The sequence below is a fragment of the Astatotilapia calliptera genome, chromosome 15 (assembly GCF_900246225.1).
Source record: "Astatotilapia calliptera chromosome 15, fAstCal1.2, whole genome shotgun sequence".
Classification (NCBI taxonomy): Eukaryota; Metazoa; Chordata; class Actinopteri; order Cichliformes; family Cichlidae; genus Astatotilapia; species Astatotilapia calliptera.
In genome coordinates this window covers 5,617,742-5,642,638 of record NC_039316.1, presented here as the reverse complement: position 1 = coordinate 5,642,638, position 24,897 = coordinate 5,617,742, and the positions used below count along the sequence as shown (strand labels likewise).

At 39.4% G+C, this 24,897-nt stretch overlaps 1 protein-coding gene across 1 annotated transcript; it reads left to right on the top strand.

Moving 5' to 3' along the window:
• Window positions 1–3,095: 3,095 nt before the first annotated feature.
• Window positions 3,096–10,059, top strand: LOC113007078 (G-protein coupled receptor family C group 6 member A-like). Its single transcript, XM_026143439.1, has 8 exons — window positions 3,096–3,274; window positions 3,356–3,522; window positions 4,854–4,859; window positions 4,897–5,003; window positions 5,276–6,025; window positions 8,069–8,284; window positions 8,633–8,759; window positions 8,927–10,059. The coding sequence occupies exons 1-8, from the start codon at window positions 3,099–3,101 to the stop codon at window positions 10,057–10,059; spliced, it is 2,682 nt and encodes an 893-aa protein (XP_025999224.1). The 5' UTR covers window positions 3,096–3,098.
• Window positions 10,060–24,897: the final 14,838 nt, after the last annotated feature.

Genomic DNA, 24,897 nt, shown 5'->3' with positions numbered 1-24,897 from the left:
GAAGACAACGTTGTAGAAACGTGAACATTTCATTTGTACTGTATAATCTGCAGATTCTGACAGAAATCTACAGCTATCCTTTGAAGCACCGCTCCTCTCTAAAACAGCAATAAAGATAATTATTAGGCCATATCTAAATGACAAAGTAACTTAGAGCAAAATTGGGAAACATAAAGTCCGAAACAAGTCTTTATATTAATGTCAATCAGTCAAACAATACTGTTTGGTCTGGGTCTAAACAGAGCGCGCTGTGTGTGACGTCTCCTTTTGCGTCTTCTTCTTTTGGGGGCCGCTTTGAGCATTCACACTAGAGCACGTTTGCTGTCACATTTTATTTGTAGTGTGAACAAGCGCACAAAAAAATCAGATTTGATCAAAAATTCGGAATTGAGCATTAAAACCTGCGGTGTGAACGTAGCCATTGTTGCACGCTATATTCAGGGCTACTTGTTGGCTACCTTTTAGCATGCTAACATTTTGTTTGTGTAAGACGTAGCACAACTCCAACATTACGACAAGCAAACAGATTTAAATTGACAGTCTGTTATAATTCTGTTTTATTTTTAATACAGGGGTATCAGCTGGGTGTACATCAAGTGCTTTGATTGTCAGCGTTGTGCAAACATGTGTTGCACTGTTTTCATTTTGATGTGGTGAGACGAAATACCTAATGGGAAAGTAAATCAATTTGCAAATAAGTACAGCAATCCCTTTTAGAGATGATGTCATGTTGAAATACATATAATAAATCTGAGTATATGTTATGGTTAAATGGTGCAGAGGTAATGTAATTACCAGATCAACAACAGATTGTCAGTTTATGAAGACCAAGGCTGCCCACGTTAGTAAAATAAATTAATAACATATGGTTTATTAGAATAAACACATTGATAGATCTGAATATTAATCTAAAACTGAGCTTTACTTAAGAATTATCTACTCCTGAATCTGGTCTCTGCATAGTACAGTGCATCATCTCTTAGTTGAAAGAAACCAATAAAGACTTTGCATCTGGTTGCATTATTTTTTTTCCAAGTTTCCTCAATTTCCTTCTTTATTTGTGTAATTGGCACCGAGATATTTGGTTATATGAAAATAATTGTGATTTTGTTCTAGAGTCATGATATTGTCATAATTATCCAGGCTTTCTAAGAAATGTGTAGTGAAACTAGTGTTCAGTCCACTGAATAGATCTATGAATGTGACTGATAGCGTCATGCTTCTGTTTAACTTGCACTTTACTGTGTGTCGGTTGCGTAATGTGGTTTCTTGTCTCATTAAAAAAATTACTTTGATTTCACAATTTTGAAAAGCAAATTATGACTTTTATCATTTCAAACAATATTATGATTTTCCATAATTCCCTGTGGCCACCTTGCCTCAGTTTTTTTTCTTTAAACCAAAGTTATTCTCGCTGTTGTACAATTCCACTCCAAGTCTTTCCCACTGAACGTCTTATACAATGTGAACCTTTACTTAAATGCGTTCAGTTTTATGTATGGTGAGATTGTGTATAGGCTACTTAATAAAGAAAAAAGTCTTGGATTATGTAGTATAAGTTCTACCATCAGAATCTTTATTTCCTATACAGTATCAAACATGTGCATTCAATGACTTCGTGATATTGCCCAAATTCTTCCTCTTTTTTTTTTTTACTACAGATGTATTTTTGTTGTATTTAATGAAGTAGTTCTGTGTTTCTAAGAAATTTAGCATTTTTTAAAAAAGCATTGCCCTCTAAAATATACAATAGCGCAGTAGCATTGTGAAGTAATAAAAATTTCAAATGTAGCACAAGTACCTCAGAACTACAGTTGAAGACAGAAGTAGAAGTCAACAAAGAGCAGTAAACTGAGGCTACAGTGACTAATCGTAAATGCAAGTGGGTGACACCTTTTTGCCATTTAGGAGTGTTAAGATATATTTGTACATATATGTGTACAAATATGACATAATAATGCTGAGGAATTATTGTGTGAAACTTTTTAATGGGGTGGCGTGGTGGAACAGTGGTTGGCATTGCTGTCTCACATCAAGAAAGTCCAGGGTTTGAATCCAGGCTGGGGCCTTTCTGTGTAAAATTTGCATGTCATCCATGTGTTTGCATGGCTTCAATCCAGTGATATGTATGGGGGAAGATTAATTGGTGATTCTGAATTGGGCAAAGGTGTAATTGTGAGCATGAACAGCTGTCCACCTTTCTGGGTTAGAACTACAACAGCCTGGTGACCTGTACAGGTTCTACCCTGCCTCTTGCTCCATGTCAGCTGGGATGGGCTCTCGCTCAGGTGTCCCTGAAGAAAAGTGGAAGGCAATTGATGTGTAAGCACAAAATTATACATTCTCTAATTCAAACCAACAACAGCTGTCAAATCAATGTAGTTAAGTACAGAAATATAAAAACCTATATGAATTTGACACTACTTTATATAACAAAGTTTTACTTGTAATAATATAATAAAAATCTCAAATGTTTTGTGGGGACAACAAAGTCAGAAAAGCAGCCAACAGACACCAGGCAGGGCATGTAAACAAGTAAGAAAACTTTTGATTTGCAGACATACATGGCGGCTAATATATCAGAGCCTTTTTGCTTCCTTTGACTGCTATAGAATTATTTTTAATCCTCCTGGGAAAATACCTGGTATTGTCTTGCTAAGTATCAGATGCATAATATGTCAGTATTACATAACAGTACAACCACTGATAATACTTCGACTCAATTGTAACCAGAGTTGTCAAAGTTGATATATATGTTGTGTAACAAAACTACAGCTGCTATAGTCCGAATAATTCATAAATCACTTGTTTTTTATAGCTCACAACTGTGAAACCTGTCAAAAATAATTACCAGGAAAAGTAAGTAAAGTAAATGGAAAGTAAAAGGACATCCCATTTCTCAGTGACATCGAACCCCATGTGACCAAAAAAAGAAAAGAAAAGAAAAAAAATGAAAGAACTGATAGTATTTCAAGTTCAAGAACTTTAACCACACCTCTGTCTTTTGCAGGAATGCTGAAGAGATACACACAAATTATTTTTCAGAGCAAGTTTTTGAAGATTCACTCATTTACACTCATAAGAAGCACACGGGGAAGATGAAAAATTCTTTCAGCATCTTTCTTGCAGTTTTATCACATCACTTTTCTGGTACAAAATGCTCCAATGAAGCCACAGCAGACGGTGACATCATTATCGGAGGATTGTTCCCGATTCATGAAAGCGTTACTGTTACTGTGAATGATGATGGCCGTGAAAACCGGACATGTGACAGGTAATAAACATACACAACTGATCATTGTACACATTTTATTAGGGTATATTTATATATAATATATCTGATTGTGTTGTACAGATTTAGCACAGCTCGTCTGGTCCACTCTCTGATAATGGTGCACGCACTGGAGGAGATAAATCAGGAGCGAGAGTTGGGAAACCTCACCTTGGGATACCTCATACTTGACTCCTGTGGGGACGTTACTACTGCCCTGATACAAACCCAGGCCTTCATGATGAGAAACAGTGAGTTCTCTCGGGGATAGAAATCTGCCTTGTTATTTGAGAATCATTTTTGACACGCAATAGTTCTTACTAATTGAATTTTCTTTGGAGATCATCATGGGAACATAGCACATCAACTAAGAGAGATAATGGATACTAAATTAGGCATTTGTGAACATTTTCTTAAAAGTTGTATATTTATATTTATATTGGTAACTGGTAATTATGGGACCGTGCATTTCAGGTAATTTTACAGAATCAGCAGGAAGTAATGTAGTAGTGTAACGAATAGTGTAGCAAATTACTTTCTCTGGCTTGTAATTAAGTGTTGTTCTAAATTACTTTTAACAAAAGTAAAGATTTATACATTCTTTGTCTGTGTATTCTCTTAAGTTACTCAATGTGAATAATGTATTTGGAATACTTTGGATTACTTGATATATTGTCATGCTTTTTAGCTTGTTAGCTGGCGTTAGCTGAGGTTAGTTCAGAGACCGCAGACTATTAGACTTGATGGATAGTATTAACAACCTGCTAGCTGCAAATAATCATGTGCAGTTCTGAAAGGAATACCAACTAGATTTTGAAATCTTAATATAAAATTAGTAACAGTAGGGTGGACATTAGGTAAGACAGCACTTCTTGCAGTGATCTGATATAGAAAACAATGTCTGTATCAGTAAAATGTTTTCTTTCTGCAGGTTGTCATGCAGCCTGTAATCCAGCCTTCAGTAATAGTAATAAATCACACAGCAATAGTACATCGAAGATACTGAAGTGGCACATAACCCAGGTAGCTACCACAACTATGACAAGGTAGTTGCAGTAGGGTAATGTTAGTTTTTAAAAAAGAACTTACTTCCAGGTGTTTCTTTAGGTTGGAGTATTTTCATGCTGAGAGCAGCTTGGTTGCTGGCAGACAGAGTTTGCATTGCACTCTCAGATTACATCCATTCCTTTCTTTGTGAAGTGGTGTTGGAATTTCCAAGTAAGAAATCCATCCCTGCCTGTGCACTGCTGGCTCTGTTGTGTTGGCTCTGGGTTCATTGTGTAACTGACGCCACCAAAATTAACAAGGCGCTTACATTAGAGCCTCTTGTTGCGTGTTTTGTTTGGATTTCCGGCAATATGTGGAATTACCAAAATTAGAGAAGGGATAGCCTAACATATGAAACAGAAAAGACCGCCGTGCAATCATGTATTTCAACAAAGTAGCTGTATTTTAATTATGACTTATTTGAGCAGTAACTGTAACTGAATACAGTTACTCATATTTTGTATTTTAAATATGTAACACCAGTACATGTATTCCATTAGTCCTCAACACTGTGTGTGTATCAGTTTAAATGAAGGTAATAGTATCAGTTAATTCATTTGTAGGTAATAATCGCCAAGCTTGTGCACAGCAATCCTCTCCACCTGTCCTAGTTGTCATTGGTGATTACTACTCAGAGATATCCATAAGCGTTACAGGTCAGCTCCATCTGGAGTACATCCCTGAGGTATGACCGACTTCTGAGGTTATGTTACCTAACCCTAAATGTAAAATCAATTGTACAAACATTAGCAGCTAATATTTGGATGATACATTTTGCATTCATGGATATGATGAACAGCAAAAAAAGACAACAAAAACGCAAATAGTATAGCTTAGCAACAAGAATTGAAAATAGGTGAAACAGACACACTTAGTCTAAAAATGAATGATATATGTGTACAGACAGAATATGAAATGTTTGTTTCACTTCATAATGTTTTGTGATATTTTCCACAGATAAGTTACGGTGCAACTTCTGGTTTCCTGAGTGATAAAACCCGTTTTCCAAGCTTTATGAGGACCGTACCACAAGATGATCACCAAGCTCGTGCCATTGCCCAGATTCTTGATCATTACGGTTGGACTTGGGTTGGTGTGGTAGCAACTGATAGTGAATACGGTCGCTATATAACTGAACGCCTCTGGCATCATGCAACCAAAAAAGGCATCTGCTTCGCCTTTGTCTCTGTTCTTCCAGATGCTTTAAATGATGAATTTCTTGAAGAGAAAATTAACTCTACAATCAAAAGCATCATAGATAATAGAAATGTTAGTGTTATTATTTCCTTTGTCAAAGCTTACTGTATGATAGATATTTTTGGGAAACTTCTCAAATATCCTCAAGCCAGAGGGAAAGTTTGGTTGGCCAGTGATATTTGGTCACAGTCACCTGAAGTACTGAGTTCTCAGAACTACAAATTGAGTGACATAGGAACAATCTTTGGGATCACTCTTAAATCTGGAAACACAACCAAGTTTGAGCGATATCTCGATGACCTTGATGAAAATCCCAACCACCACGAGAACAACACATTTTTGTCTAATTTTTTAAATGAGCATGGGACGAATTCATCAGAAGAGTTAAAGAAGTTGATATATCCATATGCTGTGTTCAGTATTGAGCTGGCAGTTAAAGCAATAGCTCAAGCTGTTAAAAACCTCTGTACTAACCGGAACTGTAAAAGACAGCCCTTACAGCCATTGGAGGTAAAAGCACAGAAACACATAAACACATACAGCACAGCATATTAGAAAATCTTTCAATACTAAGAAACTATATTCATTATTTTCTATTAATACTGAAGCACATAAATGATCCACAGAGGCGTGTCAGGTCTCACAGAGGACCTGACTTACCCATTAGTATTGAAACATCACCAATCTTCTAACTATATTCTAAATATATAATTCTATAGGTGCTATAGACATGAAATTCTTTCCATAATTCATAATCCAATTCCATGAATTAACTTATGTGTAATAATGAGAAATGACACAGGAATAAAATATTGAACACGCTTACTGAGATTTCTTTAATACTTCGTACAAAAGCCTTCATCGGTGATGACAGTTTGTATGGAGTCTAGTCGCATGCATTGCTCAGGTGAGATTTTGGCCCATTCTTCCACACCAGTTAAATCCTGGAGGTTCAGTGAACTCTGAGCTTTAGTTCTTTCCATTGATTTTCAACTGGATTCAGGTCAGGTCATTTTAGCACCTTTTTTTTCTGAAACCTCTGTAATTATTTTCTCCAAGCCATCAACTTGTCCCCATTTCAAGAGTGCCCAAAGAAGTACTACTGTTAATGTTTATTCTTAAACATGATCAATTATTAATCGGCTATGTACCACAGGCCTTCAAATTGTTACTTAAAAAGTCATCATGTGACCCAGCTGTCTTAGCTAATTATAGGTCAATCTCCAGCCTTCCTTTTATTTCTATAAAGAGTATTTGTAAAACAGCCGAAAGATCTTCTGCAGAGAATTGGTTTGTTTGAAGAGTTTCAGACAGGTTTCAGAGCTCATCATAGTACAGAAACAGCTTTAGTGAAGGTTACAAATGATCTTCTTATGGCCTCTGACAGTGGAGCCATTTCTGTGATTGTTTTGCTACACCTCAGTGCAGCATCTCACACTGCTGTCCATAATATTTTATTGCAGCAATTGAAGCGTGCTGTAGATATTGAAGATGCTGTGCTGCAGTGGTTTGAATCATATCTTTCTAATCTAATAGAGTCCATTATGTTCATCTAAATGGAAAGTCCTCTTCACACACTAAGCTTAATTATGGAGTTCCACAGGGCTCCATGCTAAGACCAATTTTGTTTACATTATACATGCTTCTCTTAGACAGTATCATTAGAAGGCATAGCATACATTTTCAATGCTATGCAGATGACACCCAACTTTATCTATCCATGAAGCCAGATAACACACACCTATTAGTTAAACTGCAGGAATGCCAGGAAAGACATGAGGACCTAAATGAGCTCTCATTTTCTGCTTCTAAATTCAGATAAAACTTAGGTTATTGTACTCAGCCATAAAAAAAGAAATGGCATTGAAATATTGTACCTAACCAGATGCTTACTCTGGATGGCATTACCTTGGCCACCAGCAACACTGTGAGGATTCTTTGAGTCATTTTTGACCATGATATTACCTTCAATGTGAATATTAAACAAATATGTAGGACTGCTTTCTTCCATTTGTACAATATCGCTAAAATTAGAAATATCCTGTTTCAGACTGAAGCTGAAAAACTAGTTTATGCATTTATTGCTTCTAGGCAGGATTTCCAAACAAACTACCTGAAAAGTCTTTAGTTGATCCAAAATGCCAAAGCAAGAGTACTAACAGGAACAGAAAGAGAGACCATATTTCTGTCTTTCTATATATATGTTAAATCCAGAACTGAATTCACATTCTTGAATAATCAGGTCGCATCTTCTCGTAATGACTTTATAGTACTGTAGCCCCCGATTAGAGCACTAGATTTCATTTCTTTGCACGTGTTGATTGGATGAGTTGTTACATCTGGTGAGAATTCCATGTAAATAGCACCTTTAGAAATATATTTAATTTGTAAACTAGTTGCATGTTCAATACTTATTTTACCCACTGTATATTTTTGTGTATATGTATTGTACTAGATATTGAACAAGTGGCCAGAAACACAATCCTCGATAAATGTTAATTTTTCTAACCGCTACAGGTAAATTATTTTTAATTTGTGTTTTCAAAACTTCAGCTACGAAGAGCTTTACGGAAGGCAACGTTCTACATGGAGGAAAAAAGTTATTCATTTGATCACCATGGTGACCTCAACTCTGGATATGATATCATCCTGTGGAAGCAGACTCAAGATTCTCTAGATGTGAACAACATTTTAGCCTATTACAGTATAGAACACCAGAATCTGACTTTCACCTCACAGGAAACACAACAGGCTCTTCAGAGACACATAGTAAGTGTTTACCTTTCACAGGCAAGTTATTTTACTCTTTAACTCTTTTATTACACTATTCTTTTATCATTGGTACTGGGTTCCATTATAATAGCAAATATTGATATGCTAACATGCTAACTTAAGAGTTTGCACATGGCAAAAACTGCCATCATTGAGACTTTAGTCTCTTTTTCTGTTGATAATGTATATGTTAGTGTGTAAAAACGTGCAAACCCTTGTGTCTAAGAACAGATGGTATATGCCACATTGATTTAAAAATAAAAGGGTGGGGGTGGGGTGGGGTATGATTTCATATGGTCAGTAAATAAAATTGACGGCCATGATGGTGATTCTTTCCTCTCTAAGGGAAATGTGACTTCCAGGTGCACAGACAGCTGTAGGCCTGGCTACAGGAAGACTTCAGTTACAGGCCAGCCTGGTTGCTGCTATCAGTGTGAACCCTGTGCTGAGAACCAATATTCCAACTCCAATGGTGTGTATTACAAAAACAACTCCTAACTCCATTTGTGTTGCAAACTGCAAAATATTATGAAAACAAGTGTTTTGAAATGCTTATATTACACAGTCTGTTGCATTGACAGCTCAAGGAATTTGAATCCAAGTTAAATATTCTCATGACCTTTTGTCCTCTGTTTCCAGATTCGGAGACATGCCATCCTTGCAAAGAAAACTATTACTCCAAAAACACCAGTTCAGTGTGTTTACCCAGAAAAACTGATTTTCTGAAATGGGGTGATGTATATCTTATTGTGCTGCTGTCTTTTACTTCTTTAGGAGCAGTGCTTACCATTGTTGTTGGGATCATCTTCCTTGCACACTGGAATACCCCTGTTGTGCGCTCATCTGTTGGCCCAATCAGCATCATTCTCCTCCTCTCCCTTATGATCACATTTACTAGTGTTATATTATTTGGTGGTCCACCCAATAGCTATCAGTGTCAAGCACGGCAGGTGGTGTTTGGCTTGAGTTTTACCTTGTGTGTCTCCTGCATCATGGTCAAGTCCTTTAAGATCGTCTTAGCCTTTGAGCTTGACCCGGTCATTCAAAGTGTGCTGAAGAAGCTCTACAAGCCTTACCTCATTATTGCAGTCTGCATGGCAGGTCAAGTGGTTATTGTCACCATGTGGCTTGTACACGGTCCTCCATACATTGACTCAGAGATCACACAGGACAACATGAAACTGATGTTTTGTAATGAGAAACTAATTCCTGCATTTGGAGCCATGCTAGTCTATATTGGCCTGTTGGCTCTCATCTGCTTTGGTGTTGCTTTTAAGGGACGAAAGTTGCCTGACAGTTACAATGATGCAAAGTTCATCACTTTTGCAATGCTCATTTACTTCATCTCCTGGATCATGTTTGGTCCAGTCTATGTCAATGTCACAGGCAAATATCTTCCAGCAGTGGAGATGATCGTTATCCTCATCTCAGCCTACGGCATCTTGTTTTGTCAATTTTTCACAAAGTGCTACATAATTTTGTGTAAGAAGGAAGCAAACACAGAGAAAGCGTTCCGTTGCAATATTAGGAATTATTCCATGGATCACAAAGGCAGTGAGGATGAGCTGTCATCCAACAGAGTTGAAAACCCTACTTTATCTGCATCAGTTGAGTCACAGGATAACTGGAATTCAGTCACACCGCCCTGTGTTTCCTCAAACTCCCTCTTTCCAGTCTCAAACTCATGGAATAATGTCCTTGAAAACAACCTGAAATCCACTAAGAAGACCCTACAGAGATACAATAGCTTACCACCATCACTAATCAAATGATTCACAATAGTTAAAAAGGTATTCAAACAATTGGAGTGTAAAGGGGACTAAATATTAGAGTCTATGCATTTTTAAGTCTTTAAAGTTGTTTATCAAGTTGTTGAACATCTTTATCGCCATCTTGTGCCAGTAAAAAATGTGACATCATCCAGGTTGGTTGGTTGGTTGCAGCTAATAGACTTACATTAATTTATGTTAGCTAACTAGTGACAGAACCAATAGTTTGGTGAAAATTAAGGAGACTAAAACTAAAACACAGTCTAAGGGGATCACTTTTGTTCTGCCCGTGGCTGCAGCAGGCAGTTTTATGTAAAAAAAAAAAAAAAAATAGAAAGAAAGAAAATCCACCTGTTAGCTGTAATGTTCAGGTTTTTAAAACACTTTATAATTGAAAACATCCATCAGCATCTCCATAGGAAAAAAAATCCTCCTTCTTCACTTACATTTGATTTTCCTGACTTCTAATATGAAACAATCCACTTAGTGAGATGATGTGAGAGAAAAAAAGATCTCCAAAACTAACTGCATCTCTTCCTCAGAGACTCCTTTTTTCTTTTCTTTTTCTTTTTTCTTTTGTTGCAAGGATTCCCGACCATGTTTCAGTAAGAAATTGAGTCATGTTTGTTTTGTGATGCACATATAGTAAACTGTTTGAATGTCCTTGTGTAAGAGACCATTATTATAATATGTAACAATGCCTCATCAATTGATTCTGCTGCTCGTATACCTGGCCCAAGGAGGAATACTCTGTGTCTGTCTCCAGCTTGTCGTTCTCTTGAATTACCAGGAAATCTGACTCAAACAGGCTCTCCTGCACACTGTCCTCATTTATAAAGTGCTTTACAAGCATGAACATGGTGGCTAACAGGTGGATTTTACCGTTTCAGTGCAGTTAGCCAAACAACGAGGAACCACTTACTGCTTAACAGTCAGAGAGTAAAAGTGGACAAAGTGGACAGCATATCCTTGGCTTTTTTTTAACATAACGACTCACTGTGGCAGCCTGATCAGTACAAAAATGATCTCCTTTACACTACTTTTTATTTAGTTTCCTTATTTTTCACTGAGTCACTGATTCGTTCACTAGTTAGCTAAACTTAACTAATGTAAGTCTATTAGCAGCAACCAACCCAACGACGTCATGTTATGTATTTGGACAAGATGGCATTAAAGATGTTCTCAAAACTTTAATTTAAACAGTTATTCCTTAAATCCAGCTTTGTGCGACTCCAGAACATCAACATGCTAGCAGCTGAGGTAACATAGTTGCTGTTGATTTCATGTTGTTAGTCTGGACAGATTTTGTCAATATGATGACTTCACACATTTATTAAATTAGTGTAGCCACATTCATTCAATTAGATGATGGCCTTTTAGTGGCCAGTATTCACATAATAATTGACTAGTCGGGGGTTAAAGGTGAAAAGAGTACAGTACAGTAAAAGATCATTTTTAAAAAGAAACATCTGAAATATTGAAAGCATCTTTCTTTACATTATGACTTTCAATATTTACCATCACAGATTTGTTACATATTTTAACTGAATTTGATCATGTCTTCTTCTGTTATATTTTTGTAAATGCATCTGAAGGAAAAGAGACTCTCTAAGAACTAAACTCACTTCATTAGCTGCAAGGTGCTAATACTTGGTCTAGTTGTACTAGACCAGGGGTCTCAAACTTGTGGCCTGGGTGCCACTTGTGGCCCACTTCCCCCTACTTGCGGCCTGTATATTGATGTGAAGAAATAAAATGCAATTTTTTCTAGGGAGGATTTGTTTGTTGTTGAATGGAATGTTAAAATAAGTTCTTTAAGTTATTTGTAAAGAAAACAATTTTCACTCGTAGTCAAAAACTAATGCATACATTTGTGTTTGCATTTTTATTTTGTTAAATACAAACAAAATCATAGCAGAAGTGTTTCCACGTATCTGGCCAGAAAGAGAGTACCAGTTTGTTTATTTAGTATTCCAATGAAAGGCTTCAGTTATTAAGAGTGAAAAAAAATTACATTCACATTTGCTGTTTTGTCTTGTTATACAATATTTGAAATTAAAAAAAACAAAAAAAACAAAACGCTACATTTTCAGAAATATTCGTGGGTGTTTTCTCATTTGTTTGTTTGTTTTTTTGTATTACTTGACCATGTCTTCATGCCTAAATGCCTAGAGTTGGTGCCATATGAATGGCAAATTAGATATTTGTCTTAACTAGCAACTGGCCTTATAAAGTGGCCAGTTAATGTATGTATGGTAGAATAACTTTCTGTTACCTGTTACTTATATTCAGGTCACAATAAGACTTTGAAAACCAATAGTAACTCAGTTACAGGTGAACCAGTTATATAATACATGTACATTGTTTCATAGTTTGAATAAAGTAGGAATTATCTGTTTGAATCTGGGTGTAGGTTTTACCTGACACTTTTTAAGGTACACCTTCTTACTTGGTTGGACCCCCTTATGGCTTGAAAACTGCCTCCAGTCTTCATGGCATAGATTCAACAATAATGTCATACAGTTGCTGCAGACTTGTCAGCTGATGTGAACCTCCTGTTCAACCACATCTCAACGATGTTTTACTGGTGACTTTGGAGGCAAATGCACCTAACATCTGTAAGTGTAGTTTTCTTCTGTAGCTCAGACATTCGACTCAACGAAACCATCCAAAGAAGTGCCTAACTGTCATAAACAACAAGCCTGAGCTGATCCACCAAAGAGTTGCTATAATGTGCTCTTTGCAACATTTTCTTTTTAATCTGATCAGTGACTGGTCAGTGTTGTACTTTATGATATTTGAACAAGAATCGGCATGACATCAGCCATAGCGGAGCGAATGTGGATTGTTCCACATTTGAAACATCACATGAGATTTCTTGTCGCGGTTTGTAGGACAGAGCATTTCTAACCAATGTCACGGGCCCCCTATCTGATGTGCCAGTGGTCAAATTAACGAATCCAATGCAATTAGTCATTCAATTTACTGTGAGATTCTGTGGCTGCTCTGAGTATGCCCCTCTTTCCCTGTCTCCCTCTCTCGATTTTCTCTAGTTTTCCATTATGGGATTTTCTGTTTATCTGTTGTGGTCTTGACTGTTCATTTCTGCATCCCATGTCTTACTGTGTGTATTTGTGTGTGTGTTTCTTGTCTCAGGGCGAATGTGTGCACACAGAGAGGTAAGTGTTGTCGGTGTGTATACACCAACATCGGTCTGCTTGTGTATGTGTGCGCGGTGACTGTTCATGCCTCACTGTGGGACGCGTTGATTAGCGCTCACTGCGGCTCAGCTCCCAGCTGTCCTTGCGGCTGGTCGCTGATTGAAACCAATCAGGCTTGCGATGGCCCCATCGCAGTGACCCCCCACCCCTCCCCCCCCCGGCCTAATCACCTGCTGATTGGCCCACGCAGGGCCCCCTCCCGTTGGCACGAAAGGTTAATTTGACCGGCGGATGAAGGCTCCAGGAGGGAATAGGAACGTGCGCTGGGTGATATTGCATGGATATAGCCCACCTGTCAATCACAGCCACTTAAAGAGGAGCAGCAAGGGAAACACTGACAACTAGGGAGGAAGCAAGAAGCAGAAAGGAAAGGAAAGAAGGAGCAGTGATGTTGGCGTAGAAGAGCACCTAGTGATTAGCAGATGAAGTTGAGACAGAAACAATAAAGAGGAAGACAACAAGATACAGCTGAGTGCTCTGTAAGAAACCAGCAATGTGATTCAAACTAGAGTTTTTAGGTGAACTTTCATCTCCACTGCATCTTGTTTACATTCGGCTCTGATATTTCTATATTTCTGTGTTCTTTTTGCACAAGTGACATAATTAATCACTTACACAAATGGCTCAAATATTATATAGTCTGTGATAAGTATTTTGAAAGAGTGCATATAAAATAACTATTTGAGATTAAATAACAATAGTATGTGTGAAAGAGTTGTCACCAAATTACTATAATATTAATCTTCTTTCCTTAAACTCATCAGGGCCAGCTCTGTTCTAGGATGCCCTCTGGACCCAGTGGAGGTGGTGAGTGACAGGAGAATGGTGGCTAAGCTTTCATCCCTGTTGGACAACATCTCCTACCCCATGCAGGAGACTCTGACAACACTGAGCAGCTCCTTCAGTGGCAGGCTGTGGCACCCACGATGTGGGACGGAGAGATTTTGTAGGTCTTTCCTCCCCACTGCTGTCAGACTCCACAACAAAGACTTTTGCAGCTGATCAAACCCACACATGTGCAATAAGACTAAGTGCAATACTCTTTTCTGACAAAGTTGTATTTTTACTCAGTTGTATATAGCATTTGTATTCTATTTTTATCCTATTGTATATTTTATTCTATTTTATTCTACTGTATATAGTATTTTATTTTATTCCATTCTATTCTGTACAGTTGTGTACAGTATATTATTCTTAATGTATTCTAATTTTTGCCATATAACTTTGCACTGTCCACTTCCTACTGTGACAAAACAAATTTCCCACGTGTGGGACTAATAAAGGTTATCTTATCTTATCTTATCAGAGTCATTACACCTGAATATTTTGATATTCAGTCAGATTTATTTTATAATTTGACAACCCTATCTTAATACATATACATAAACATACTGAGGCACTCTGACAAAAACAGGTTGGCCTGCCTTCTAAGTTACAGTTATTTATTTATTTATTTATTTTTACAGTCAGTATATTGCATATACTCTTCATTGGAAATATTGTAGTGAATAGGTCTTTCCAGAGGGTGGCGGTGTTGTATTCATTCTGGATACTCGCATCCTGTCTAATAAATAATCTATTAGTGCTTTATGGCCATCTTCTTTATGTTGATGCTTTTAGGTCTGTTTCCCCCTATTACATTACATTTGCATTATGCTCTCTCACATAACTCTCTGTCTGGCTGTATGTGTGTCTATGTAAGTGTGTGTGCGTGTGTAATTATAAGTTTCTAGCATGATAGTTTATTCTTAACCTTTGCAGCTCAGCAAAAAGTTAATTCCAAAACTTCCAGCTCCATCTCATGTGCTTTTTTAACAACAGCTTTAGCTTTTGGATTTGTCATCAGGGGTAATTAGAATAAAAGGTCTAAATCAATCACTAATAAGTCAACCGGGAGTTTGAATTTAAATTTTTCAAAATGCTCGTCGGACTTCTTTTCTGCAGAACACCACAGATTTTCAATTTTAAGTTTATTAAAAAGATTAGACACTTAAAGTCTTGTGTAATCAACAAAGTAATGATAAAGAAATCAAACCAAAGACCCTTCCTTTCACCGTTAACACTTTAACGTTACACACCTTCCCCCACACTGGTCTTACTCTCCTTTGCTATGTCAGTGCATAGATCTCTGTTTGCTCTCTCTGTCAGTGTGTGTGTGTGTGTGTGTGTGTGTGTGTGTGTGTGTGTGTGTGGCAGGTTCTTCTCCCTCCTAGTCTCTGGTGGGCAGAATAATGTTGCCAGATTACCATATCATTACCATATCATTTCCATGTCATTATCACTATGCTGCCTGTGATATGTTTCTGTGTGTGCGCGTGCACATGTGTGTGTGTGCATGCATCTGAACTTTGCATCAGATCTTCAACTGTTTCTCTCTCTGAGGCACACACACACACACACACACACACACACACACACACACACACACGCACACGCACACACACACACACACACACACACACACGCACACACACACACACACAGGAAACACGCATGCACACAGCCCCCCACAGGAATACACACATCCCCCTGACATGCTCCCTCTGTTTTTCACTGTCACAGACTCTATCTCTCTATCTACGTCCCACACCCATGTAAGCGCATCATAATTCTTGATAATCTGCCATTCATAATGCTTGTTTACATGTTTGTTTGCATTCATCTAAATGCCAATTAAAGTCAACCTGTTGGTGGGACAGCCACAATAGCTAACATTTGTTTTTGAGAAAAATGCGGCTCTCTTGGTGGTTTGTTAAAACTATTTTAAAAACATTTTGTTTTTCTCCCAGAGGAGTGATACAGCACTGGACTACCCGCGATCGTGTCTTTAAGGAACAAATATTACAACCAAGCTGCTCCACAGTACTTTTTTTTTTCTTATTTAAGGCGGTGGCTGATTGGCATGTAAAAGCTGTTGAAGCTAAAAGCATTAATTAAATGGCGTTGTGATGTTTATTTCACTTGTGTTGTGTTTAGCCTTAGACTCACATGTTGTGGACGTGTGATTTCCAATATTAAGCTTCAGCCATCAATGCACCTTCACGACCAAGACTTCTGTAGTGATTCATCTTCCGGCTGTTTGCTAAAGTGCTGAATACAGCAGCGCTCCCATAACAGTGCCGAGTGAGGAGCAGGGGAGTTATGACAAAGACTGATGTCTTGTCTTAGTTCAAGAAAGACAAGAAAGTGATTCAGGGTACCTAAAAGAGCAAGCGCGGTTATACATCTTACACTAGTAAACTGCTTCTGGAGATTACTGAAGGAATACTAAAAGAACATCACAATGACAACACAATACGTGACTGTATTTAACTGTAAAGCATTTAAATGGTAAAAATGGCCTATATTTGTATAGCGCTTTACTTAGTCTCTATGGACCTCATAGCGCTTTACAGTACATTCAGACATTCACCCATTGGCGATGGCAAGCTACATTGTAGCCACAGCTGCCCTGGGGCGCACTGACAGAGGCGAGGCTGCCGGACACTGACCACCACCAGTAGGTTGTGTCCTTGTGAAGTGTTTTGCACAAGGACCGAGACTGTCGGAGCCGGGGTTCGAACCGGCAACCTTCCGATTACAAGACGAACTGCCAATTCTTGAGCCACGATCGCCCTTAGTATTTACAGCACATTACAGTAAAATCTTTAAACACAAGTTTAATGTTGGCAAATGTAGCACTTTAGAGTCATTTAATGGTAACATTGCTACTATATATTTAAAGTATATAGAGAACATTTTACATGATTAGTCAGTTGAGATTAGAAAAAAAAACACACAGACCTCTTAATTTAATTATCAGTTTTGATTTCTCAAAATGAATATTTGTTGCTCTTCCCGGTCCGTTATGATTAGACATTAGATTTTTAAGTGTGGCTTGATAAAACTGGTTATTTGAAGCCATCAGCTGTTACCTCTTTTTTTTCTTCTGTTTATTAACTAACTGAGAAAGTCGATGTCAAATAATAATGAAAAAATAAATGATTTTACCTGTTATATTGACTAAATGGAGGGACTACCTTTAGTGACTACCTTTTAAATCAACGCTGCATACAAATCAACTGGTAATTTTCCACTTTTGCATGATGCTAGGTTAATTACTGTACGGTTCATGGGAATAGAGAGACACTTGGTTCTGACATGCTATTCTGATAATCCCGAACCTGCTTCCTTATCTTGAATCAGACCTCTCCTGCAGCGCTATCGGTTGGGCAATATAACAAACATATTTTGAGCAACTTTACATCGTTTGTGCGCAGTCAGAAATGCCTCACAAATGAAAAGCACGCCTTCCCCCATATGACCATCAGTCTGCCATTCTGGCTCCAATTCTCACCCTACAAAGTCAGCCATTTTGGGGTCTGCAGATGCCAGACAGAGCCCATTTAGGGAGGGGAGCATGTTAGGGGTCGCGCCCTTGTTTACATGGGGAGCCAGAGCTGATGGTTTTAAAATGGCGTCCAGATGGTGACAGAGGCTTGATTGCAGCAGAGAGGGGGGCTTCTGTGTCCCGCCCACTCCTGCTGTCCAGCTACTTTAGCTAAAGCTGCTATCTCTCTATCTGCTCCCTCTTCCCCTTATCATCAAGCTACCACTCCCGTTTTATCACTCCCTCCTCTGTCCGACAGCCATTACCGCGTGTTTCCTCTGTGGATGTGACGCTACACTTGTCTTTATGCTATCTCTGCCATTGTTTCCTCCCATTACACTCATTTAATCTTTTGCTCTTTCTCTTAACTCACACGCTCCCCTGCAAGATGCATGGCAAGAGTGTGTGTGTGTGTGTGTGTGTGTGTGTGTGTGTGTGTGTGTGTGTGTGTGTGTGTGTGTGTGTGTACGTTATGATCTATGTGATGGATTGGATAACCACCCCTTCAAAGTGCAAGCTTGAATAAGGGAGCTCTGTATTAAGGCAGAAGGGAGAAAGAAGGAGGTATGCAGTTTGATGAATGGAGACAGAGGAAGGTATGAAGCAAAGGCAAGAGAGAGGGAGAGGTGTCAGTCTGCATCCCTGCTTGATTACTTCAGAAGGAGGTGGGGGGGGGGGGGGAGAGAGGACGAGGATGGGAGAAAAGAAAGTGAAACTGAGGAAGGGGGAAACTGGCAGGGGGGGGGGGGATTGAGGTGAAGATGATGAGGGGAGGAGATGGGGAGGGAAGCTCAGTGGAGGAGAGTGGGGGAGGAATAAGAGGGCGGACCGCATTAGATACAGATGTTGTGATTGTGTTTGTGTCAGTGTGAAATATGATTAGTGTTCTCTCTCATTAGGGAGCTGATCACCCTCTTGCCTGCCACACACACTCACACACGCACACAAACAAACAGACACAGACACACACACACACACAGTTACAGTGGAGAAAGCAAAGCTGCTAAATGGGTAAGAACCTTCAGATGTGTTGAGTGTGACCCGTGTGTGTGTCTGCAAGCCTGCTTTTTGCACATTTTGACTTGTGAATGGGCTCGTCTGCATCTTAGCGTGCGCGTGCACACGTGCGATGTCTCGGATTTTTGTGTGCGCACGCCGACAAGTGTACCTTCTCTTCCCACCCCCCCTCCACTCCCGTCGTGGTAGCTGGTAAGTGATTCCACAGGCTGTTGGCGGAGCTCCAGCACGGCTCAGAGTGAGGGAGAAAAGTGAAGGGAATGGAGAGGAAAGGAGCAAACAGAAGCGTGTGGGAGAGAGGAAGAGAAACAGTGAGAGAGAGGGAGGCAGTGGCTGTGTAATTAGTAGCAGGTTTTCGCAGCCCTCTGCTTCTGTTTAATTAAAAACTGAAAGAGGGAGAGAGGAAACAAGGAAGGAGAGGGAGTCTGCAAGAGTGGAAAAGAGTTTTGCATAGTTATTCTGTTTTTGCCAGGAGCAGGTGCGAGGCTGGCGCTGGGAAAGATGCCCAATAGCTCCAGGCGTCTCCCACTAGGCTTTCGGAAGAACAGTTAAAGGGGTGAACTCCACCAACAATTTCTGATTCAATCTGAAAGTGGTTTTATAAAGTGAGTGTTTGGATTTTCTCTCATAGTGAATGATGCACGTGATGATACTGACAGTGACACGGCTGACATGAAATAATCAGGGTGATGGTTGGGGAGGCTTTCGGTTTCTTTTTTGAATCCTGCAGTTGAGCAAAAGAGGACGATGATGACTCAGCGATATTGGCGGCAGTCAAGGTGCTGATGAAGAGTTCCCTCCGTCTTCTCTAACCCAGGGCTATGGATCCATATTGCTGAGCACGCTCTTTCTCTTTCACGGCAAAACTCCATCTTTTGTCTCTTTACTCCACCTACAGCCAACTTTGTTCCTGTCATCCATCCCAGCTCGTTGGGGATCACTGCCCTGTTTTTTTTCTATTTCTATTTGTCCTCCCCCTCCCCGACTCTGTCCCGCTGCATCTTTCTTTATCTCTCTCCCTCTGGCCTGCCTCGTATATAGAAGCTTCCATTATCTCAGTTGTTTTGTCACACACTGTTTTCTCACTTTCACACAGTCTTCACCTTAATGAAATGCAGTGGCAGGAGCTGGTGTAGCGTTGCTTTCGCAGCCACACGCTGACGAGAAAATTGATTTTTTCCTCTTTTTTTTTAGTCCTTTAAAGATGCACTGTACCTGATTTGCCACACATATTATCACGTTCGTCACAAAGCGGACTCTTCGCTTTGGATTTATTCATTATAACAAAACTAAAGTCACAGAGGAACCCACGCTGATCAGCTGGAGCACTTCTAGTTTTCATTTTGTCCTGTGTGGATCCTTCTGCAAGCGTTCCTGCTTCATCCCACAGTCACAGGTCATGACTGTTAGGTTTGCTGTTAATTCTAAATGGGCCGTAGCTGCACGAATACGAATGTTTATCATCTTTCATCATTCATGTATTGCTCTGTTTTGGTCTCCACCAACTCACAAGAGAAATGCCACATACTTTAGCCTCAGGGTGCTGTTAGGATGGTTTGTTAGGTAGGTGATATCCTTTTATTCAATGAAAGAAGCGAGAAAGAACTCAAAGAAGAACTCATCAGTACTCTCATTAATTATAAGATTTTGCACAAAGAACTAAAGCGCTCTATTATCCACTCTATATAAACATCTCAGCCAGAGGAACAGGTGGAATTCTAGTGGAGAGGAGTGAAGCAAAGCTTTTTGTAAACCACTCACAAGAAATATCCTATCATCTGAACGATCTGACCTGCTGCTTCATTTCTGAGTGTCCTCTGTGCTCATGTAAATGTGTGGGGTACTGTAGCGGTATTTTTTGACCTTTTGGAAATTTCATTTGTGTCTTGTGGTGCCTGTCAGTCAATATAAGAGTAACAACAAAGACATCACAGCTACATTAGAGACATTGGTGACAAGAAAAGGTGCTGCAGGAATGTAAGCATCATTTTATATAATTTTTATTCAACAGTTACGCTACAAGGTATAAACAGTCTCTGGGTGTGAGATGTTTGCAAAGGTGGTACCCTGTTCCTCTGGTCTGATAGTAGCCGAGATATGCTTGTGACCTTTCCAAAATTGGCTGAAGTGTTTCTCTTCCATTTACTTAATAAATAGTCTACAAACTCTAGCAGCTACTGCTCTGAACAGACAAAAAGAAAGCCGTCTTTTGGCTGCTGATCAGTGTCAGACAGATAAGATACCAACTAAGGAAGACAAATGCATCTCTTATTTATCACCTGTAGGAACCTGTCTCTCTGTTCCAATACCTTTAAGTGTGTTTACAGATGTAAACAAGCAACGCGTGTTAAAAATACTGCTAAAACCAGTCCATCTGAAATCTCCAATTATCAGGAAGAACATGTGCATGTAACTGCATCCAGAGACAGTGATAATTTATTACAAGCACTTTGCTTAGTAATGTGATTTATTATTAACGCTAAAAAGCTTTAATACATATACACAGAATCACAAATATATGCCTTAAATATAGATGTGTAGATAGTGTTTAATTCATTTGTCCAGGTTGGACACTATACTGTGTTTGTATTTGGTGGATTTTCAAACACCGGAAGCTGTTGGCTTCATTATTACTGTATGTTAGCTTCATTCCAGTAACACAACCAAGACACACACAAAAATGTGCATTTACAAGCACAGCTTTTTACCTGCTCCTCCACTCTGCTTTCGCCCTTCATTGCTTCTGTTTTTCTTTTGGTCGGTTCAGTGCATTCCCTCAACAAGCCATGTTTTCCTGTTTCATACACCACCCTTTTTTTTCATTGCCAAATGCCTTCGCAGGTTGTCTCTATGATGCGCCCTGCCTCTCTCTCCCATTCTCTTTCATCTTCCACTAAGTCCTCCTGTCTTGAAAAGGCAAATGAGAGCGAGATGAACTGACATTTGGTCAGGTAGGAAAATAAAGACAGGAAGAAATAGAAAAAAAAAAAAGGGGGGGGGGGGGGCGAGTAAGAGAGGGGAATAGAGGCGCAGGAAAGGGGAGATGTGTTGGGGAGTGAGGAGCAGCTGCCAAAGCCAGTCAGTTGGAGGAGAGTGAGGAGCAGGGAGATAAGGAAGACAGCCAGAGAGCGGGAGCTAGCAGGCACCCGGAAGAAAGACACTGATACCCCCCTCTCACACCCCAATACCACAGCCACCACCACCACCAACACCACCTCCTTTCCCTCTTCCCCTTCCTCCCTCCTCTCTCAGCCTCCTCTACTCCTTTGTGCAGTGTCTCAACGGAGCTGCGTTTGAGTGGCAGGCTGTCACAGATCAGCTAGCAACTAAAGCAGAGGGCTCCGAGTGTGTGAGTGTGTGTGTGTGTGTGTGTGTGAGTGTGTATGTGTGTGTGTTTCAACCAAGGCAGGGGGCTGCCAGCCCAAAGCGAACAGATCAGGGGAGAGTCTAAGTGGGTTTATCAGTGCCACCAAGAGCCAACGCACACACACACACACACATCATAAACTTGAGCACACAACTGTCGCACGTTAACACAAAGTAAAGAAACAAAGAAGTGGTGGGTATAAGACACACATGCAGTTGGATTTAGGCATATGCTCACGTGCATACACACACACACACACACACACACACACACACATACAGAGCGAGAGAAAGGGTATTAGACCCAACCAAAGCAAACCTGTGAGCGTGAAAGCGCCTTACTGCCTGCCTGCTAGCAAGAGATGTGACTGGATTCTTAAGCAGCAGCCAGCTAGAGAGTGAGGGCTGCTACACACACACACACACACACACACACACTGCTTATATCCCAAGGTTCAGACGAAGGCTGGTGCTTCATTCTTCTTGTAGCTCGGTGCCTCGGAGCCCCACCATGCTTGTTGAGGTAATGATTAGGTGCGTCTGTGCAGTTGTGTCTGATTTCCCATGGTGTTGTATCTTTATTTTGATCACATTTATTAACTTTTTTTGGTTATTTTAAAGGTGGTAACTTCTCCCTTTTTTGTAGAGAGAGTGTCATTCAGAAAGAAGGAACAGAGGAGGAGGGAACACTAAGCAAGATGTCAGAAGTATAAAGTACACCTCAGCATATGTAAGGGCATGCTGACTGAAGCGGTTTGCTAGATATTGTTAGATATTGTGCCTAAAAGAGCTAAGTACTCAAATCTGCTTCAGTCAATATTTTTAGGTTTGACTGTGTGTAAAGTTAAAGAGGTAGCTTTTAATTATTTCAGTTTCTTTTAGATCTGTGGAATGTTTTAGCCTCCCAACACCCCCCGAACAAGACTATAATTACTTCATGTTTTAAAAAAATAAAGCAAAAAGATTAATTAAATAAACATGTGCATGCATTTCTTTAAAAATGCTGCCAGTAGACCAAGGCTGTAAATATAACGAACATGAGAAAGATGCAAATAATTGCTGAGTGGGAATTTTTGGCACATTTGATGTTTTAACGTCTTGATTGTGCTTCACAATTGTGTGTTTAGGTTATTTGCTGACAAACATTATATGTAAGCCTGAAAGTCATGAAAATGTCTGTGTACTTATAAATGTGGATTTTATTGAAATTAAGATGAGTATGATGAGCTTTTTATGCCAACTAAAGCCACAGCAGATAAAACAGATTTGTTGACATATATGGCCTGTATTTATATAGCGCTTTACTAGTCCCTAAGGACCCCAAAGCGCTTTACATATCCAGTCATCCACCCATTCACACACACATTCACACACTATACAGTTAACATGTTTCAGATCATAAACCAAATATTAGGCAAAGATAACCCGAGTAAATACAAGATGCAGTTCTTAAATAATGATTTCATTTATTAAGGGAAAAAGCTATCCAAAACCTGTGTGGAAAAAGTAAATGCCTCTTAAACCTGATAACTGGTTGTGCCACCCTTGGCAACAAGAACTGCAATCAAGCTTTTGTGATAACTGACAGTGAGTCTTTCACATTGCAGAATTGTTTTAATTCAGCCACAGTGTTGGGTTTTTCAAGCATGAACAGCCTGTTTAGGGTGATACTAGAGTATCTCAATCAGATTTAAGGCAACAACAGTTTTTTTTTATTTTGAGCCACTCTGAGGTGGACTCGCTGGTGTGCTTTGGATCGTTTTCCTGCAGGATAACTCGAGTGACTTGAGCTTCAGGGCATGAACTGATGGCCGGACATTCCCCTTCAGGATTTTCTGGTAGAAAGAAAAATTCATGGTTCCATCAATTACAACAAGTTGTCCCGTGAGATGACAATGTGGTGTTTTTAGTCAGCAGTGGGTTTGGTCTTGGACCTCTCCAATAGATGCCATATTTGCCCAGTCATGAACACTAAATTTAACTGAGGCAGGTGAGGCTTGCAGTTCTTTAGATGTTGTTCTGGGCTCTTTTGTGACCTCCTGGATGAGTCACCGATGCGCTTTTGGAGTAATTTTGGAAGGTTGGCCACTCCTGGGAAGGTTCATCACTGTCCCATGTTTTCTCAATTTGTGGATAATGGCTCCGACTGTGCCATTACAACTGTGACACAAAGCCTTAAAAATGGTTTTGTAACTTCTTCCAGACTGACAGATGTCCATGACTTTGTTTCTCAGATGTTTTTGAGTTTCTTTAAAACGTGGCATGACGTGTTGCTTTTTTAAAAAAAAGATCTTTTAGCCTGTTTCACTCTGTCAAACAGGTTCTATTTAAGGGATTTCTTGATTTTAAAAAATACATTTTGTATTTACTCTGGTTATCTTTGTTTAATATAAACCTGAAAAAGTATGCGTGACATAAATGCAAAAATAAATACATTAAAAATTACATTTAAAAAAATCAGGAAGGGGGCAAATACTCTCACTTTCTATTGTATGTTACGTTAGCGTATGTTCGTTAAAATGCATCTGTGTTTGCATATTTGCCTGACCACGGGTGAACCCTTCCCTCTCCGCAGATGTGGCCTACTGTCATGTCTCTGTGTGCAGCACTCGAACAAGCAGGCCTAATTACGTCTTTAAGTGCATAATTAGGAGCAAGTTAAATTGGCGGGTAGCACACAAGGCACACTCCTGACTGGAAAACACAAATCATGTGTGACACTATGCCTAACATGGCTGTTTACTGCAGAGACGACACGGCAGGCGAAGTTTCTGCAGTAATGCACACATAAGTACAGATTACGCTTCGCTGAAATAAATGCAAAGGCATCTTTACATTCATTTTTTAAAAAGTGAATTAATTAAGGGA

Bases quoted from the DNA above. Each gene is read 5' to 3' on its own strand.
- LOC113007078 (XM_026143439.1), top strand. From the start codon at position 3,099: ATGAAAAATTCTTTCAGCATCTTTCTTGCAGTTTTATCACATCACTTT. The intron at 3,275-3,355 runs GTAATAAACATA...TGTGTTGTACAG, and splicing joins GAAAACCGGACATGTGACAG to ATTTAGCACAGCTCGTCTGG. The intron at 5,004-5,275 runs GTATGACCGACT...TATTTTCCACAG, and splicing joins ATCTGGAGTACATCCCTGAG to ATAAGTTACGGTGCAACTTC.